Source organism: Gracilinanus agilis, chromosome 1 (assembly GCF_016433145.1).
Source record: "Gracilinanus agilis isolate LMUSP501 chromosome 1, AgileGrace, whole genome shotgun sequence".
Classification (NCBI taxonomy): Eukaryota; Metazoa; Chordata; class Mammalia; order Didelphimorphia; family Didelphidae; genus Gracilinanus; species Gracilinanus agilis.
Window position 1 is genome coordinate 755,659,415 of NC_058130.1, and position 13,893 is coordinate 755,673,307.

Here is a 13,893-nt window from a genome sequence, read left to right on the forward strand (position 1 = left end):
TATTTTTTATTTTTTTAATATCAGAGTTTTTTGGGGGGGTTGGTTACAGATAGATTTAATTTAATTTAATTTTTTATTTTTTAATATCAGTTTTTTGGGGGATTTACAGATGGATTTCATTTTATTGTATTTTTTATTTTTTTAATATCAGAGTTTTTTGGGGGGGTTTACAGATGGATTTTATTTTATTTTATTTTTTATTTTTTTAATATCAGGGTTTTTGATGTATTGATTGGATTTACTGAATTTTTTTCTCTTCTCTTTTTCTTTCTTTAGAAACAAATCCCCCCCTGCCTGTGCCTTGCTCAGTCGGGGTCTAGTCAGTGAACGTGGGGAGGGGAGGGAAAGAGGAGGGAGTGAGCACCCTGGCTCCTTACCCCGAGGTTTGCCTAAGGAAGAGTGAAGGCGAGGAGTGTGACGGACGGGGGCTCCGGGCAGCCGGCGCCCAGCAGTGATGCCCAGACTAGCCGGGCCAGAGATCGCTGCCCCCATCTCCCAGGAAGATGCACTTTGGCTATAGAACAGACTCTCCTCCTCTGCCCTGACCTGGGCACAGAGCTGCCTGCTGGCACAAAGCTGGGATCAGAAGCAGAGAAACAACGCCGGCACCAGCTCTAACAGAGGGGGGCAAATGGAAGTTTCCCTTTCGTAAAGGGAGGAGCTTGGTCTAGTCATTTGCTCAAGTCCGTTCCAGCCTCTAATAGTTCGAGAAATCTAGGAAAGCCTCTTTGTCTCCTTTTCAGCCCACTGGGCAAGGGGCGAGGGACGAGGCTGTGGCTTAACAGCAGCTAAGCCATGGCGGAGATTCTTTCAACCTTGGCTCCGGGGTAACCTCCAGCTGAACCCCAGTTCCCCCTTGGGATGCTCCGGGCCGCTCCCCGCTTGTGGGAGGCCCAGACGGAGGGCTCTTGGGTCTTGGCTCCTTAGAAGCTGCCTCTCAGGGCTCTGCTTAGAGTACAGAGGAGAAAAGCTGTGCCCCATGGAAGCCAGAGGGAGGGATGGCGAAGTGAGAAGGGACTTCCACGGGCCATGAAAGTCTTGATGCTTTCACTTAACCTTCCTCCTCCTCCTCCAAGAGTCAAGAATTGCCTTGTGGGGGCAGCTGGATAGCTCAGTGGATGGAGAGCCAGGCCTAGAGACAAGAGGTCCTAGGTTCAAATCCGGCCTCAGACACTTCCCAGCTGTGTGACCCTGGGCAAGTCACTTAACCCCCATGGCCCACCCTTACCACTCTTCCACCTATAAGTCAATACACAATATTGACTCCAAGATGGAAGGTGAGGGTTAAAAAAAAAAAAAAAGAATTTCCTCTTTATCTGTGTCTACAAGGACCAGCGGCCAAGCAGACAAATCAGAACTGGCACCCTAGTTCAGTTCACTTGGACAAGACCCTTCACCTCTCTAAGTCTATGAAATGGGTTGTTTGGATTAGGCCATTTTGGAACAAGGTGGTCTAATAGAAGAAAAGTCTGGTGCAGTTGGAAGACGGAGTGCTAGACTTGGAGTCAGGAGAACATGAGTTTGAATCCAACCTAGCTGTGTGACCCTAGACAAATCACTTAATTGGAGCCTGCCTCAGTTTCCTCATTTGTAAAATGGGGATAATGATAGCACCTACCTCCCAGGGTTGTTGTGAGGATCAAATTAGATAATATTTTTAAAGCATTTTGCAAATCTTAAGGTCCTATAATATTATTTTCAATCAGACACTGTGGGTAAGACTCTCATTTCTGCTACTTACTGTGTGTGTGACCTTGGATAGGCCACTCTAGTCACACAAAACTGACTCCAGGATTGAGTTTCTTGTTCTATAAAATAAGGAGTTTGGAGTAGGAGACCTCTAAGGACCCTTCCAGCTCTCATCTATGATCCTATGATCTCTGAGGTCTTCTCCTGGATTCTTCCATTGGCTACTCCTTGCCTCACTTCTCTCCATTTTTTCTCTAATCCTTACTCTCTTCTCTTCTCCCTTGTCTGTCTTCCTCTCCCCACCCCCAACTCCCCACACTCCGGGATGATCTCACCCCACTTCTTTCCAACAGGCTGGGCCTGGAGGCTGCTGCTAAAGCAGGCTTCTGACCCTGCCTCATGAAGAGCTATTTTTACTTCCTTAATCGATAAATGAAAGCCTGAGAAGCTGAGAGATCTACGTCACAGAGAGAGAAAGAGAGAGACAGAGACAGAGAGATAGAAAGAGAGACAGAGAGAGACACACAGAGAGAGACACACAGAGAGAGAAACAGAGAAAGACAGAGAGAACCAGAGAGAGAGACAGAGACAGAGACAGAGACAGAGAGAAAGAGAGAGAGAGAGAGAGAGAGAGAGAGAGAGAGAGAGAGAGAGAGAGAGAGAGAGGAGGTAGGGGAAGGGAAAGAGAGAGTCCTGTCTGTTCATATACTGGCTATACTGGCTGTGTGATCCTGGACAAATAATTTAACTTCTTAATACTGCAGGCAATTCTTTAAGCCTTTAAGCTTCAGACAAGAGACTAGTCCTCCTGCCTGCAAATTCCCTATACCTAAACTGTCAAGGTTCTGGTCCCTAAAAATAAATGGCACATTCTTACTTGAGCTGGGTCCCTTCCTCCCTTCCAGTGGCACAGGGAATGAGCTAATTGGCACTACACATGAGGAAAGGACATTGATAAGCTGGAGCCTGTCCAGGGAAGGGCATTGAGGATGTGGAACAGACTCGTGATCATTCCCTGTTCATTGTCTGTAGAAGGAAGTAGCATTGCTTAGCTTAGAAAATAGAGGTCTGGAGGTGTGGGTGGGTTGGTGGGTGGGAGTATGAAGGTTCTCAAGGACTTAAAGAGTTCCTAAAATTAGCTTGTGAAAGAAGGGTTCACCTTATTCTGTTTCCTCCATCTCTTTCTTCCTCCTTACCCTTTACCAGGGTAAAACTAATAGCCATGGATGAACATTGCCAAGAGGCCAATTTAGTAGTGAAAATAAGAAAAATTTCCCAACAGTGAGAGTGTCACCAAATGGACTGGCCGGCCTGAGGAGGGACTGGTTGCCCCCTCATTGTAAATCTCAAAGCTAATACTGGGTGTCAACGTCTTGGGCATGAAGGAGGGGGAATTCTTTTTCAATTCAGTGATGGATGGCTACAGTGAACTTTTGGGCTTCTGAGAATGGAGCCATGGCTATGACTGGAAAGACTGGAGCATTTCTTAGGACAGTGACATGAGATCCCAGCTCTATGTTTTCAGAGGGGAGAAAAGGAAATCTGTTTTCCTTCTAGCTTGACCCTGGTAAACTCTTGCATGAAAGGCAGCCTGATGTAGGGCAAAGAGCTCTAGTTTGAGAGCCAGAGCAAAACCTAGCTCTGCTGTTTACTTCTAGTTGACTTTGGGCAAGTTACATTCTTTCTCTGGGCCTTAGTTTCTCCCTCTGTAAAATGAGTGATTTGGACTAAATGACCTCTGAGGTCTCTTCCAGCTCTAAGTTCTTTATTTGAGAGTGACACACCACTCTCTTCCAAACATGTTTCCATGCAAAGGTGTTTTTCCCTTTTCCCACTAAACCCTGACAGGTAGTCTCTTGGGTAGGTCACTATCCAGTTTGACACGATGCTAACCACCAATTCCAAAGTCCGGCAAAACATAGAGGATCTGCGGTTTGAGAAGGCAGCATATGACAATGTCTACCAGCAACTCTTTCGGCGTCTTCAGATGCAAAGGAGAACATTGAATATGGCCATTGAGCAGTCTACGCAAGCTTACAACCAGCGGTAGGAAAGGAGAGAAAAAGGGCAGAATGAGAGAGGGCTTGGGGGAGGGCTTGGCAGAGAGCCTGGCATTCCTCATGGGACCAAGAGGTAAAAAATTCCACATCCATTTTGGTTATACAGAAGTTATACATCTTTTCTGGGTGTTGCTTACAAATCATTGTTTTTTTTGGAGGCAAAGTCTACTTTGGGACAGGGTATTTCTGTAAAGAGAATTGAAAAGAACTTCATAGAGTTCTCTGAAAAAATTAGAGATGTATTTTGCATAGAGGAAAAATTCTCTCTCTACTTCCATTTCCAAAAATAATAATTTATGATTCTATCTATCTATCTATCTATCTATCTATCTATCTATCTATCTATCTGCCTATTTGCCTATCTACCTATCTACGATACAGTTTGTTAGTGTCAGAGGAAGGATATGAGTTCAGGTCTTCCTGACTCAAGTATGCTGCTATACCATATTATCTCTCACCTATGTGCTTTGCTCTTAGTAAGCACTTAATAACTGTTTAGACAGTTCAATTGAATGGTTAGGGTTTCCTTGACACCAGGGGGCTCACAGTTTCAGGAGCTTTGTTTCCCCAACTTCCTCCTATTTTTGAGTTTAGGATTAGAGAGGTCCCCTGGAAAGGACACCTCTAATATTTGCATCCTACCTCTGATGGTTACTACCTCTGTGACTTTGGTCAAGTCATTTAAACTCCTGTTTAGTCTAATTCCCTCATTTTATTGAAAAGGAAAGTAAGGTCCAAGGAGGTCAAATTATTTGCCCATGGTCACAGGGATAGTTAAAGACTAACTAACAATGGGACCTTATACTTCACTATTGACTAGAAAACCCTCCAGGATATTGGGGAGAAGATGTCAATAGTTTCCTTTATTTCAGCTATGAGGGCTAGAGAGTAACAAATCCTTCCCCAGCAGAAGAGTTTGTGGGCTAAAGGGAAAGGACATGGCATAAAAGATTGAGCTCTACCCCCTTATCTTCACTCTGTGTCTGTTTTTAAAGGTTTTCTTGTATCTGCTATACATGGTTCATGTTTGTTTTTAATCTATTCTATCGCTTTTTTTTTAAATTGAGAATTTAGTCCATCTACATTGAGAATCATAGTTGTTAAGCTTTTATTTTCTCCCATTTAACTTTTTTATGTTGTTTTTCCTCTTTTTTTTGTTAGCTCTTTGTTCCTTTGCGCTTTGTTAGCACTTTGTCACAAATCTGATCCAGATTTCCTCCCAATAACCATAGCCCTCCCATTATCCTTCTAACCTCAAATTCTTTGAAAGACTTTTATATTTAATTCTCTTTCCTAGTTAAGTATATCTTCCCATTTCTCATCTACCATCCTCCTGTTTCTGCTTCTCTCATCTTCTCTTAATTTCAGTGACATTAATTTGTAACACTGCTTTCTGAACAATGTTGTTTTTATTCCTCTTTGCTTCTGTAAGTCCTTTCCCCTTCTAGGATATGTTTAATTGATTTCAGACCCTTGACATAACCAGAGAGATGGATGGGCTCATAGATCTGTGAATGTTTTTTTTCCCTCCCCAGTAGATTGTAAGCCTCTTTCACCTTGTTTTCATATTGCCAAAACCTAGAAGAGAGTGCCTAGCATATAGTGATAACTTACTAAATGCTTATGGAATAGAATTAGCTACTAGCCATTAAAGCCTGATGAATAAGTTATATTCATGTTTCTAAATATTGAGTCAATTTCATCTGGTTTCAGTGAGTACTGAAATTGATTTGGAACTAACCAATTCTATTACTGGTTTAAACATTTAAAAAATAATGTTTTCCCCAATTACATGTAAAAACAATTTGAACATTTACTTAAATAATGTTTGAGCTCCAAATTCTCCCCTCTCCTCCTCCCTTTCTGAGACAGCAAGCAACCAGATCAAGATTAGGCATTTACAATCATGCAAAATAGATTTCCATATTAGTCAAGTTGCAAAAGAAAATGTTGACCCAAAACCCCCCACCAAAAAAATAAAGTAAATATTTAGGTGATCATCACACAATATTTCGGTTACTGTATACAGTATTCTATTGGTTTTGCTCACTTCACTTTACATCAGTTCATATAAGTTTTTCCAGGTTTTTCTGAACTCATCCTGCTTATCATCTCTTATGGTGCAAAGCATTCTATTATAACCATATACTATAACTTGTTCAGTCATTCCCCAATTGATGAACATCCCTCTAGTTTCTGTTTCTTTGCCACTACAAAAAGAGCTGCAAAAAATATTTTTGTTCAAGTAAGATCCTTTTCCCTTATCTCTGATCTCTTTGTTATTCACAATTGATCATTATACAATATAGCTGCTACTGTGTATAATGTTCTCCTGTTTCTGCTCACTTCATTTTGCATCAGTTCATGTAAATATTTCCAGGTTTTTCTGAAATCATCCTGCTTATCATTTCTTGTAGCACAATAGTATTTCATTACAATCATATACCACAATTTGTCCAGCCATTCCCTAATTGATGGGNGTTGTTTCTCTGATTGATGGGAAGGGACAGCTTATTCTTCAAGGGAAAGACAGCATTGGAGAGAGTTGCTGAGGTTCCCAGCTTTGCCTCTCTTCCTCCCTAGGCTAGAAGCCCTGGCCCGCATATCTGCCATGAAGGATCGACGAAAAAAGGACATCTTTCAATTCAAAACGGAGATGAGGGAGCTGGAAAGGATTCATGACCATGAAGTAAAGCTGAAGGCTTTCTTACTCATCAAACTTATGGATCGGAGTGATTTTGAGGAAATGGCCAAAAAGGAAGAAGGTACAGTTAACCCTCAGTGAGTGGTCTATAGTCTTCTGCCTGTTTCTTTCTTTTATTTTTAAATCCTTCTCTTTTGTCTTAGAACTAATACTTAGTTTTTTAAAAATCAAATTAAATTTTATTTAAACCCTTGCCTCTGTCTTAGAATCAATACTGTGTGTTGGTTCTAAGGCAGAAGAGTGGTAAGGGCTAGGCAATGGGGGGTTAAGTGACTTGCCCAAGGTCACACAGCTAGGAAGTGTCAGAGGCCAGATTTGAAACCAGAACCTCCCATCTTCAGGCCTGGCTCTCTAACCACTGAGCCACAGAGCAGCTCCCAGTTTCTAATCTCTTGCTAATGAAGTCTGGAATAATGCAAAAATAGGCCTTGGATGGATAGAGGGAAGAGTTGAGAGACTTGGGTTCTCACATCTCATCACTGATATTACTGGTGGTGAGAGGCAACGATAGCTAGAAAGCTAGACCGAGAGTCAGAAAGACCTGAGTCTTTAGACCTTAGACACTTACTAGCTGTATGTTGACCCTGGGCAAGTCGCTTAACCCTGTTTCCTTTGTTTCCCTTATCTGCAAAGTAGAGATATCAATAGCACCAACCTTCTAGCTTTGATGTGAGGACAAAATGAGACATTTATAAAGTTCCTTGCAACTTGGAAGTGCTACATGAATACTACTTACATTGTCATCATTAATATTATGATGATAACAACGACGACGACGACAATGACGACAACGATGATGATGATGATGATGATGATGATGATGATGATGATGATGATGGTGGTGGTGGTGGTGGTGGTGGTGGTGGTGGTGCTGGCAGCCCCTGAGGAGGTCTGAGCATCCTCATCTGTCCTCATCTGGACCATTCTTGTGGCAGTGTTGACTGAATGATAAGGAAATAAGAACTCCAATTAAGCCCTTCCTACCAGGTTCTAGGCTTTCTCTACCTGTTCTCATGCATCCTTCTCCTCAGCCCTCCTACTATTTTTAGCTGAGACTTCTTCTAGGTTAACTTCATTCATTCTCCAAACAAGCTTTAGTGTCTACTGATGTACTACAATCTGGAAGGAGACCCCAAGTTCAGAGAAGATGTGGTCCTTGTCTAGGGGACTGTGTGGTCTGGTAAAGGGAGGTGGTGGATGGGAATAAGAGACAAACACAGATAAAACAAATCTTGATTTAGCTCCTATTCTGGAGGTACGTGGGTAGTTAGAGAGCTGGACTCCAATTCAGGAAGACTTGGGTTCAAGTTATGCCTCTGACACATATAGACTGTTATTCTGGACAAGACACTTAACCTCTTACTGCTCTAGGCAACCCTCTAAGACTATTGAAATTACAGAGGAAAAGGGCTGACATGCACTGGTGGAGGAAGTCTCTCATCTGGGAGTCCCCTATATTTCTGTAATCCCAGGACCAGTCCCTAACCCTATGTATAATCTATAACATTACATGCTAAGTGTGTGGATTTCACTTAAGTTAGCTGCTTCCACTCTCCAGGATAATTCCCACCACCCCTAGCTCTAGGGTCTTCCCAGGTAGAGTGGAGGGGGTGGTGGAGGAAGGTCTTCAAGGTTTAGGGGTACTTAAGCCTAGATTCTGAGAATTAAAAAAATTTCAATAACTATTTCCAGATTATTATCTCACCTATTTTATCTTATGTATTTATAAAGCACTATCCTGAGAAGGAAGAGTTGCCAGGTAGCCCAGGGGACAGAGTGCTAGGACTGGAGTCAGGAGGATTTGAGTTCAAATCCAGCCTCAGAAACTTACTATGTGACGCTGGTCACTTAACTCTGTTTGCCTCGGTTTCCTTATCTATCAAATGAATGAGAGAAGGAAATGGCAAACCACTCCAGTCTTTGCCAAGAAAACCTCAAATGAGGTCATAAAGAGTTGGACACAACTGAAATAACTGAACAGCAAAATCCTGAGAAGGGTTTCACCAGATTATAAAGGGTCCATGATACAAAAAAGTTAGGAACTCCTTCTCTAGGGTGAATGATCTTTCTCAGGTTGGAGGTAAAGAGAAAGTTGGAAGAATTCCAAGGCGACATTCTTTGGGAAAAAAACTAAAGAAGCCCAAGTCTACAATCGTTCAGGATCTTGGGGATATCCAGGTATCCTTCAGGGCTGTGGACCCTCCCTCAAGATAGGTATACGCCCCAGGGCTGTGGGAGTGCAAAAAGGTATCCTTCTGGACAAATGGTTCTTCAAGATTGTAGACTGTCCCCTAAGAGAACAGAGGAGAGTATTCCAGGGTGTGCATGGGAAATCCTTCAGGTGAGAATGGAGGCAAGCACCCCTCCCGCAGGCTGTGGGCTCTAAGAAATATCTATCAAGGCTTTAGAGGTCTTCTCAGGTCTACAAGTTTTCATTCAAGGGAGAAGGAAAACAAGTCTCTCAAAAGGCAGGCAGGGGAGAGTGAAGGCATCCCTCTCCTTGAAGTGGAGGGTCACCCTCAGGCCAGGTAGTCCTTCAAGATCATAAACTTCATCATATTCTCCCTTGGGAGAATAGAGGACATTTCCCCAGGCAATGGGCAGGCTGTCCTTCAGGGGAGAATGTCAGTAATGGGTGGGCTCACTGTCTTGTCCAGTTCTTAAGGCCAGCAAGCCCCACAAGAAGTCCAAGACAGAGAGCTTCCAGAGTTATGAGGTAGCCCACATGCGCCTGCTTAAACTTTCGAACTACGGAAACGTGGACAAAATGGTGGATGAGTTCCTGGCGGAGGAGGAGAAGAATTTTGCTCGGTTCAACTACGTGTCAGAACTGAACAATGACATGGAGATGCTGCAGAAGAAAATCCAGAGTATTCAGGTTTCTAGCCCATCAGTAACCATTCCCACCCTGGGGAGCTCCCAAGGGATAGTGTTACATACTACCCAAGCAGTCTGTGATGACCACCCTCCCTCCCCCAGGCATCTTGGCATCTTATATTGGAATTTTTATTTTTTAAACCCTCACCTTCCATCTTAGAATCAATTCTGTGTATTGGTTCCAAGGCAGAAGAATAGTAAGGGCTAGACGATGGGGGGGCAAGTGACTTGCCCAGGGTGACACAGCTGGGAAGTGTCTAAGGTCAAATTTGAACCCAGGACCTCCCATCTCTGGACCTGGCTTTCAAACCACTGGGCCACCTAACTTCCCCCTCTTATTGAACTTTGAGTTAGGGAGGCCTAAGTTCAAATCTCACATCTAATAATTATTAACTCTGGGGCTTAGAGAAAATCTCATCACCTCCCTAGTCTCAGTCTACTAATTTATAAGAGGAGATTGGATTTCCAAGGGGATTTATGATCCTGCTAGTGCCATCTGCTGGCCAACATATTTTAGGAGTTTATCCTCTTGAAAGAAGCGTAGGCTGTAACAGAATCTCAGAACTCATCCATCCGTCTATCTATCTATCTATCTATCTATCTATCTATCTATCTATCTATCTATCTATCTATCTATCTATCTATCCATCCATCCATCTATCCATCCATCCATCTATCTATTTATCTATGTATCTATGTATCCATCCATCAATCCATCCATCCATCTATATACCTATCTGTCTTTCTATCTATCATCCATCTATTTATCTATGTATCTCTCTCTAGCTATCCATCCATCTAGTTATCTATCTATGTATCTGTGTAGCTATCTCTCTATCCATCTATCCATCCATCTATTTATCTACACATGTATGTATCTATCTCTCTATCTATCCATCTATTTATCTATCTATCTATCCATCCATCCATCTATTTATCTATGTATCTATCTCTTTATCCATCCATCCATCCATCCATCCATCCATCCATCCATCCATCCATCCATCCATCCATCCATCTATTTATCTATCTATGTATCTATCTCTCTATCCATCCATCTATCTATCTATCTATCTATCTATCTATCTATCTATCCATCCATATGTATCTATCCATCAATCCATCCATCCATCTATATACCTATCTGTCTGTCTATCTATCCATCCATCTATTTATCTATGTATCTATCTCTCTATCCATCATCTCTCTCTCTCTCTATCTTATCTATCCATCCATCCATTCATCCATCTTGTCTATCCATATCTCTCTCTCTCTCTCTCTCTCTCTCTCTCTCTCTCTCTCTCTCTCTCTCAATCATTCTAATTATCCTTGTAACTATCCCCTTTTGCTGGAGAACTAGGGAGCCAACATATTTATCGATTGCAGCAATGAGCTGGGTCCTGGGTTCATGTTTGCCCACATTGAAGGAAAATGATAGCCCGTAGCCCCAAATTTTCACTTGGCAACACTGGGCAGAGAAAAGTTCTTAGAAGAATATAATAGAGCATTGATCACTGAGTTAAGCTTTAGGATGCCCCAAATATGAATTTTGTCCCTTACATTGAATGACCACAACCAAGCTGTGGAGGCTAGGGGCATGGCGTCCCACTTGATCTGGAAAGCCCATATAAGACATTTTGGCCCTCCCTTTTACGGGTGTTTATAGTACCTTATTGTATATTTGGACACATTAAGTACACATTTCTGAGTCTCTAAACGTTTTCTGCAGCTTCCACAAAACTTCCCTCAAATTTCCATTTGTTTTGTGTGCTGACCTGGGATATATGGAAGCTGCAATGGGGAAAGTTGCCACGTGGAAGGGATAACTGTAATTTTATCTCCTGGAGCTTTAGGCAATTCCCTGAGATTATAAGGGACAGCTGGGTTGGTTACAGCACAACAAGCCCGGATCCTTCTGGGATCACAGATCTGCCTAGATGAGGCTATCTAATCTAACTCCCTCATTTTATAGATGGGGAAACTGAGGTCCAATGAGCTGAAGTACCTTGTGTTCAAGGTCACATCGTTAATGATAGAGTTTGAGGCCAGATCCAATGACTCCAGGGCCCATACTCGCCTCCTTGCAAGAGTTCTCATCACTCTATTAGTGGGTAAATAAGGAAAATCTGAGACTAGCAGGGATTCGGATCAAGAGGGGAACTGTTGACCTGTTTGTACACAAGTTTGTTTGTACACAAGGAACACAGTTGATGAAAAAATTCTTTTCAATTGGGTTGATGTTTGCTTTTATATCACTGCCATTTCTCAATATACCCCTCCTCCTTTAGCCCAGCCTTCCTGGGTAACCAAAATAGCTAAGCAAAAGAAACAAATCACAATCACACTTAACTTCAAATGCCACCTTCTCCTCTTGGTGGCCTTCCAGCTCTCCAGCAAAAAAAAAGACAGTTATGAGGATGATTAGGACGATTTAGAAATGAATAGATAGGGGGCAGCGGGGTAGCTCAGTGATTGAGAGCCCTGGGTCCTTTATCTTAACCTCAGACACTTCCTAGCTGTGTGACCCTGTGAAAGTCACTTAACCTTGTTTGCCTCAGTTTCTCCAAATATACAATAATAATAACAACCACCTCTCAAAGTTATAAGGATCAAGACAACAGATGTACAATGCTTTGCAAACCTTAAAGTGCTACATAGATGCTGGCTACTATTATTTTACCCTTTTTACAGATGAGGAAATTGGGGTCACCCAAGCTAGTAAGTGTCAGAGGTGAGATTCGAACCCAGGCCCCCCAAGTTAAGGACTTTCTTTGGGTTGGGTTTCTTCTCTGGAAAAGGAGGGGGTCGGCCCCAAAGCTTCCCAAAGCCCATGAAAAGGAAAGCAGATGTCCTCCTCCACGTGTGACAAAGGAAGCTGCTTCAATGGAAACAGACTCACTCTTTCAGGAGGCAACACTATCTCCTGGTTTGCTCCTGTTCCTCAAGACATTCATCATTGTGTGGAGGATAAATCCATAATTGCGCTCGAGTTTATTTTTAGGAGGAATTGGGGGGGGGGCGTGCTGTAATTACCTTCCCAGTATGGTTCTGTTTGGTGTAGGATGAAATTCACGTGTTGAGATCTCAGAAGAATGATTTTGATGAAGAAGGCGAGGAGGCGATTAGAGATTTGCGGGTAAGAGCAGCTGTGGAGAACTGAGGCAAAGGAAGAGCCACCTGGGCAGTCGATTGGTCAGCCTTTTGGCCAACAGACGTTCAACTCTTGCTCTGTTGCTTGCCAGATGGGGGATGCTGGGCAATCTCTATAGTTTCCTTCACCTGTAAAATGAAGTGGACTTTGGACTAGCTGATCTCTGAGCTATTTTGCCCGATGCCCTTTGGGAGCTGGGATTATATTCTTCTTTAGTGAGACAGGGGCACACAGTTGGCTCAGTAAACAGAGCACCAGGGTCTAGAGTCAGGATGACCTGAGTTCAAATCTGGTCTCAGATACGTACTGACTGTGTGACCCTGGACAAGTCACTTCACCCTGTTTGCCTCAGTTTCCTCATCTATGAAATGAACTGGAGAAGGAAATAGCAAACCACTCCAGTATCTTGGCCAAGAAAACCCCACAAAGAGGCACACAGGACTGAAATGACTGTCATGCTAATCTGGGAGAGGACACAAGAGGGAACCAAAGCACCATTTTCTTCACTCTCCCAATCCAGTGTTTATATGATGGCTGAGAAAGATTGACTAACCCTTCAGTCTAGAGTCTGTCCTAGATTTGCTGGTTGGAATCTCAGCCCAATATTCTAAGGAAAATTTGTCTTTAAGTGAAACTCCATGAAGTTACGAACCTAAACTTTCAAGGGCAATAACTAGAATTCATGCCCCACCGACGAGTCTTTGGACCTTGAGAGGCTCCCCTGTGTGCCACCCCCTGCCCCCACTCCAAATTGAGGTACTTTGAAATCCTAGATGTTCACAGTAAGAGGAGGGGCTTATCTGGCCATCCAGACTACATTGTAATTTTTGGTTGGACAAGTCAGTCAACAAGCATTTATCAGGAGCCTGCATTATAATGAGGTTCCTAGTAGTATTTAATGATATTTGTTGACTGTGCCAGGCACTGGTACTAAGCATCAGGGGTACAAAGAAATATGAAAACAGTCTCTTGCCCTCAAGGAGCTTGCATTCTAACTTAGAAGACAGCATGAAAACAACCAGGTACAAATGAGATAAATGTTACAGGAGAAACTAGATATGATTTCAGAGGGAAGATGCTAGCTTTGAAGGGGTAGTTTGCAATCTCTACCTGAAACAGGCTTCCGTCTTTTCAGTAATAGCATTTCTTCACTCAAGAAGCTTCTGTGGCTTCCAATGGACTTTAGAAATAAAATACAAATATTTCCAATTATCATTCAAAGTTGATCATATTCTAGCTGCAATTTTTACTTTTCTAGGCTCATTATACATTACTCTTCGTCTAGGAGGTAGTTAGGTGGATAGAGTGCTGGACCTGGACTCAAGAAGACCTGAATCCAAAACCAGGTCTCAGACATTCCCTAGCTTCTTCCTTCCTTCCTTCCTTCCTTCCTTCCTTCCTTCCTTCCTTCC

General features: G+C 42.7%; 1 protein-coding gene across 1 annotated transcript in view; it reads left to right on the forward strand.

Moving 5' to 3' along the window:
* Positions 1 to 13,893, forward strand: part of CCDC63 (coiled-coil domain containing 63) — a 35,801-nt gene that overhangs the window by 14,331 nt on the left and 7,577 nt on the right. The window contains exons 3-6 of the mRNA XM_044685419.1: positions 3,554 to 3,735; positions 6,333 to 6,514; positions 9,111 to 9,331; positions 12,392 to 12,466. Of these exons, the coding sequence (XP_044541354.1) occupies positions 3,554 to 3,735; positions 6,333 to 6,514; positions 9,111 to 9,331; positions 12,392 to 12,466 (660 nt within the window). The remainder of the gene's footprint in view (positions 1 to 3,553; positions 3,736 to 6,332; positions 6,515 to 9,110; positions 9,332 to 12,391; positions 12,467 to 13,893) is intronic.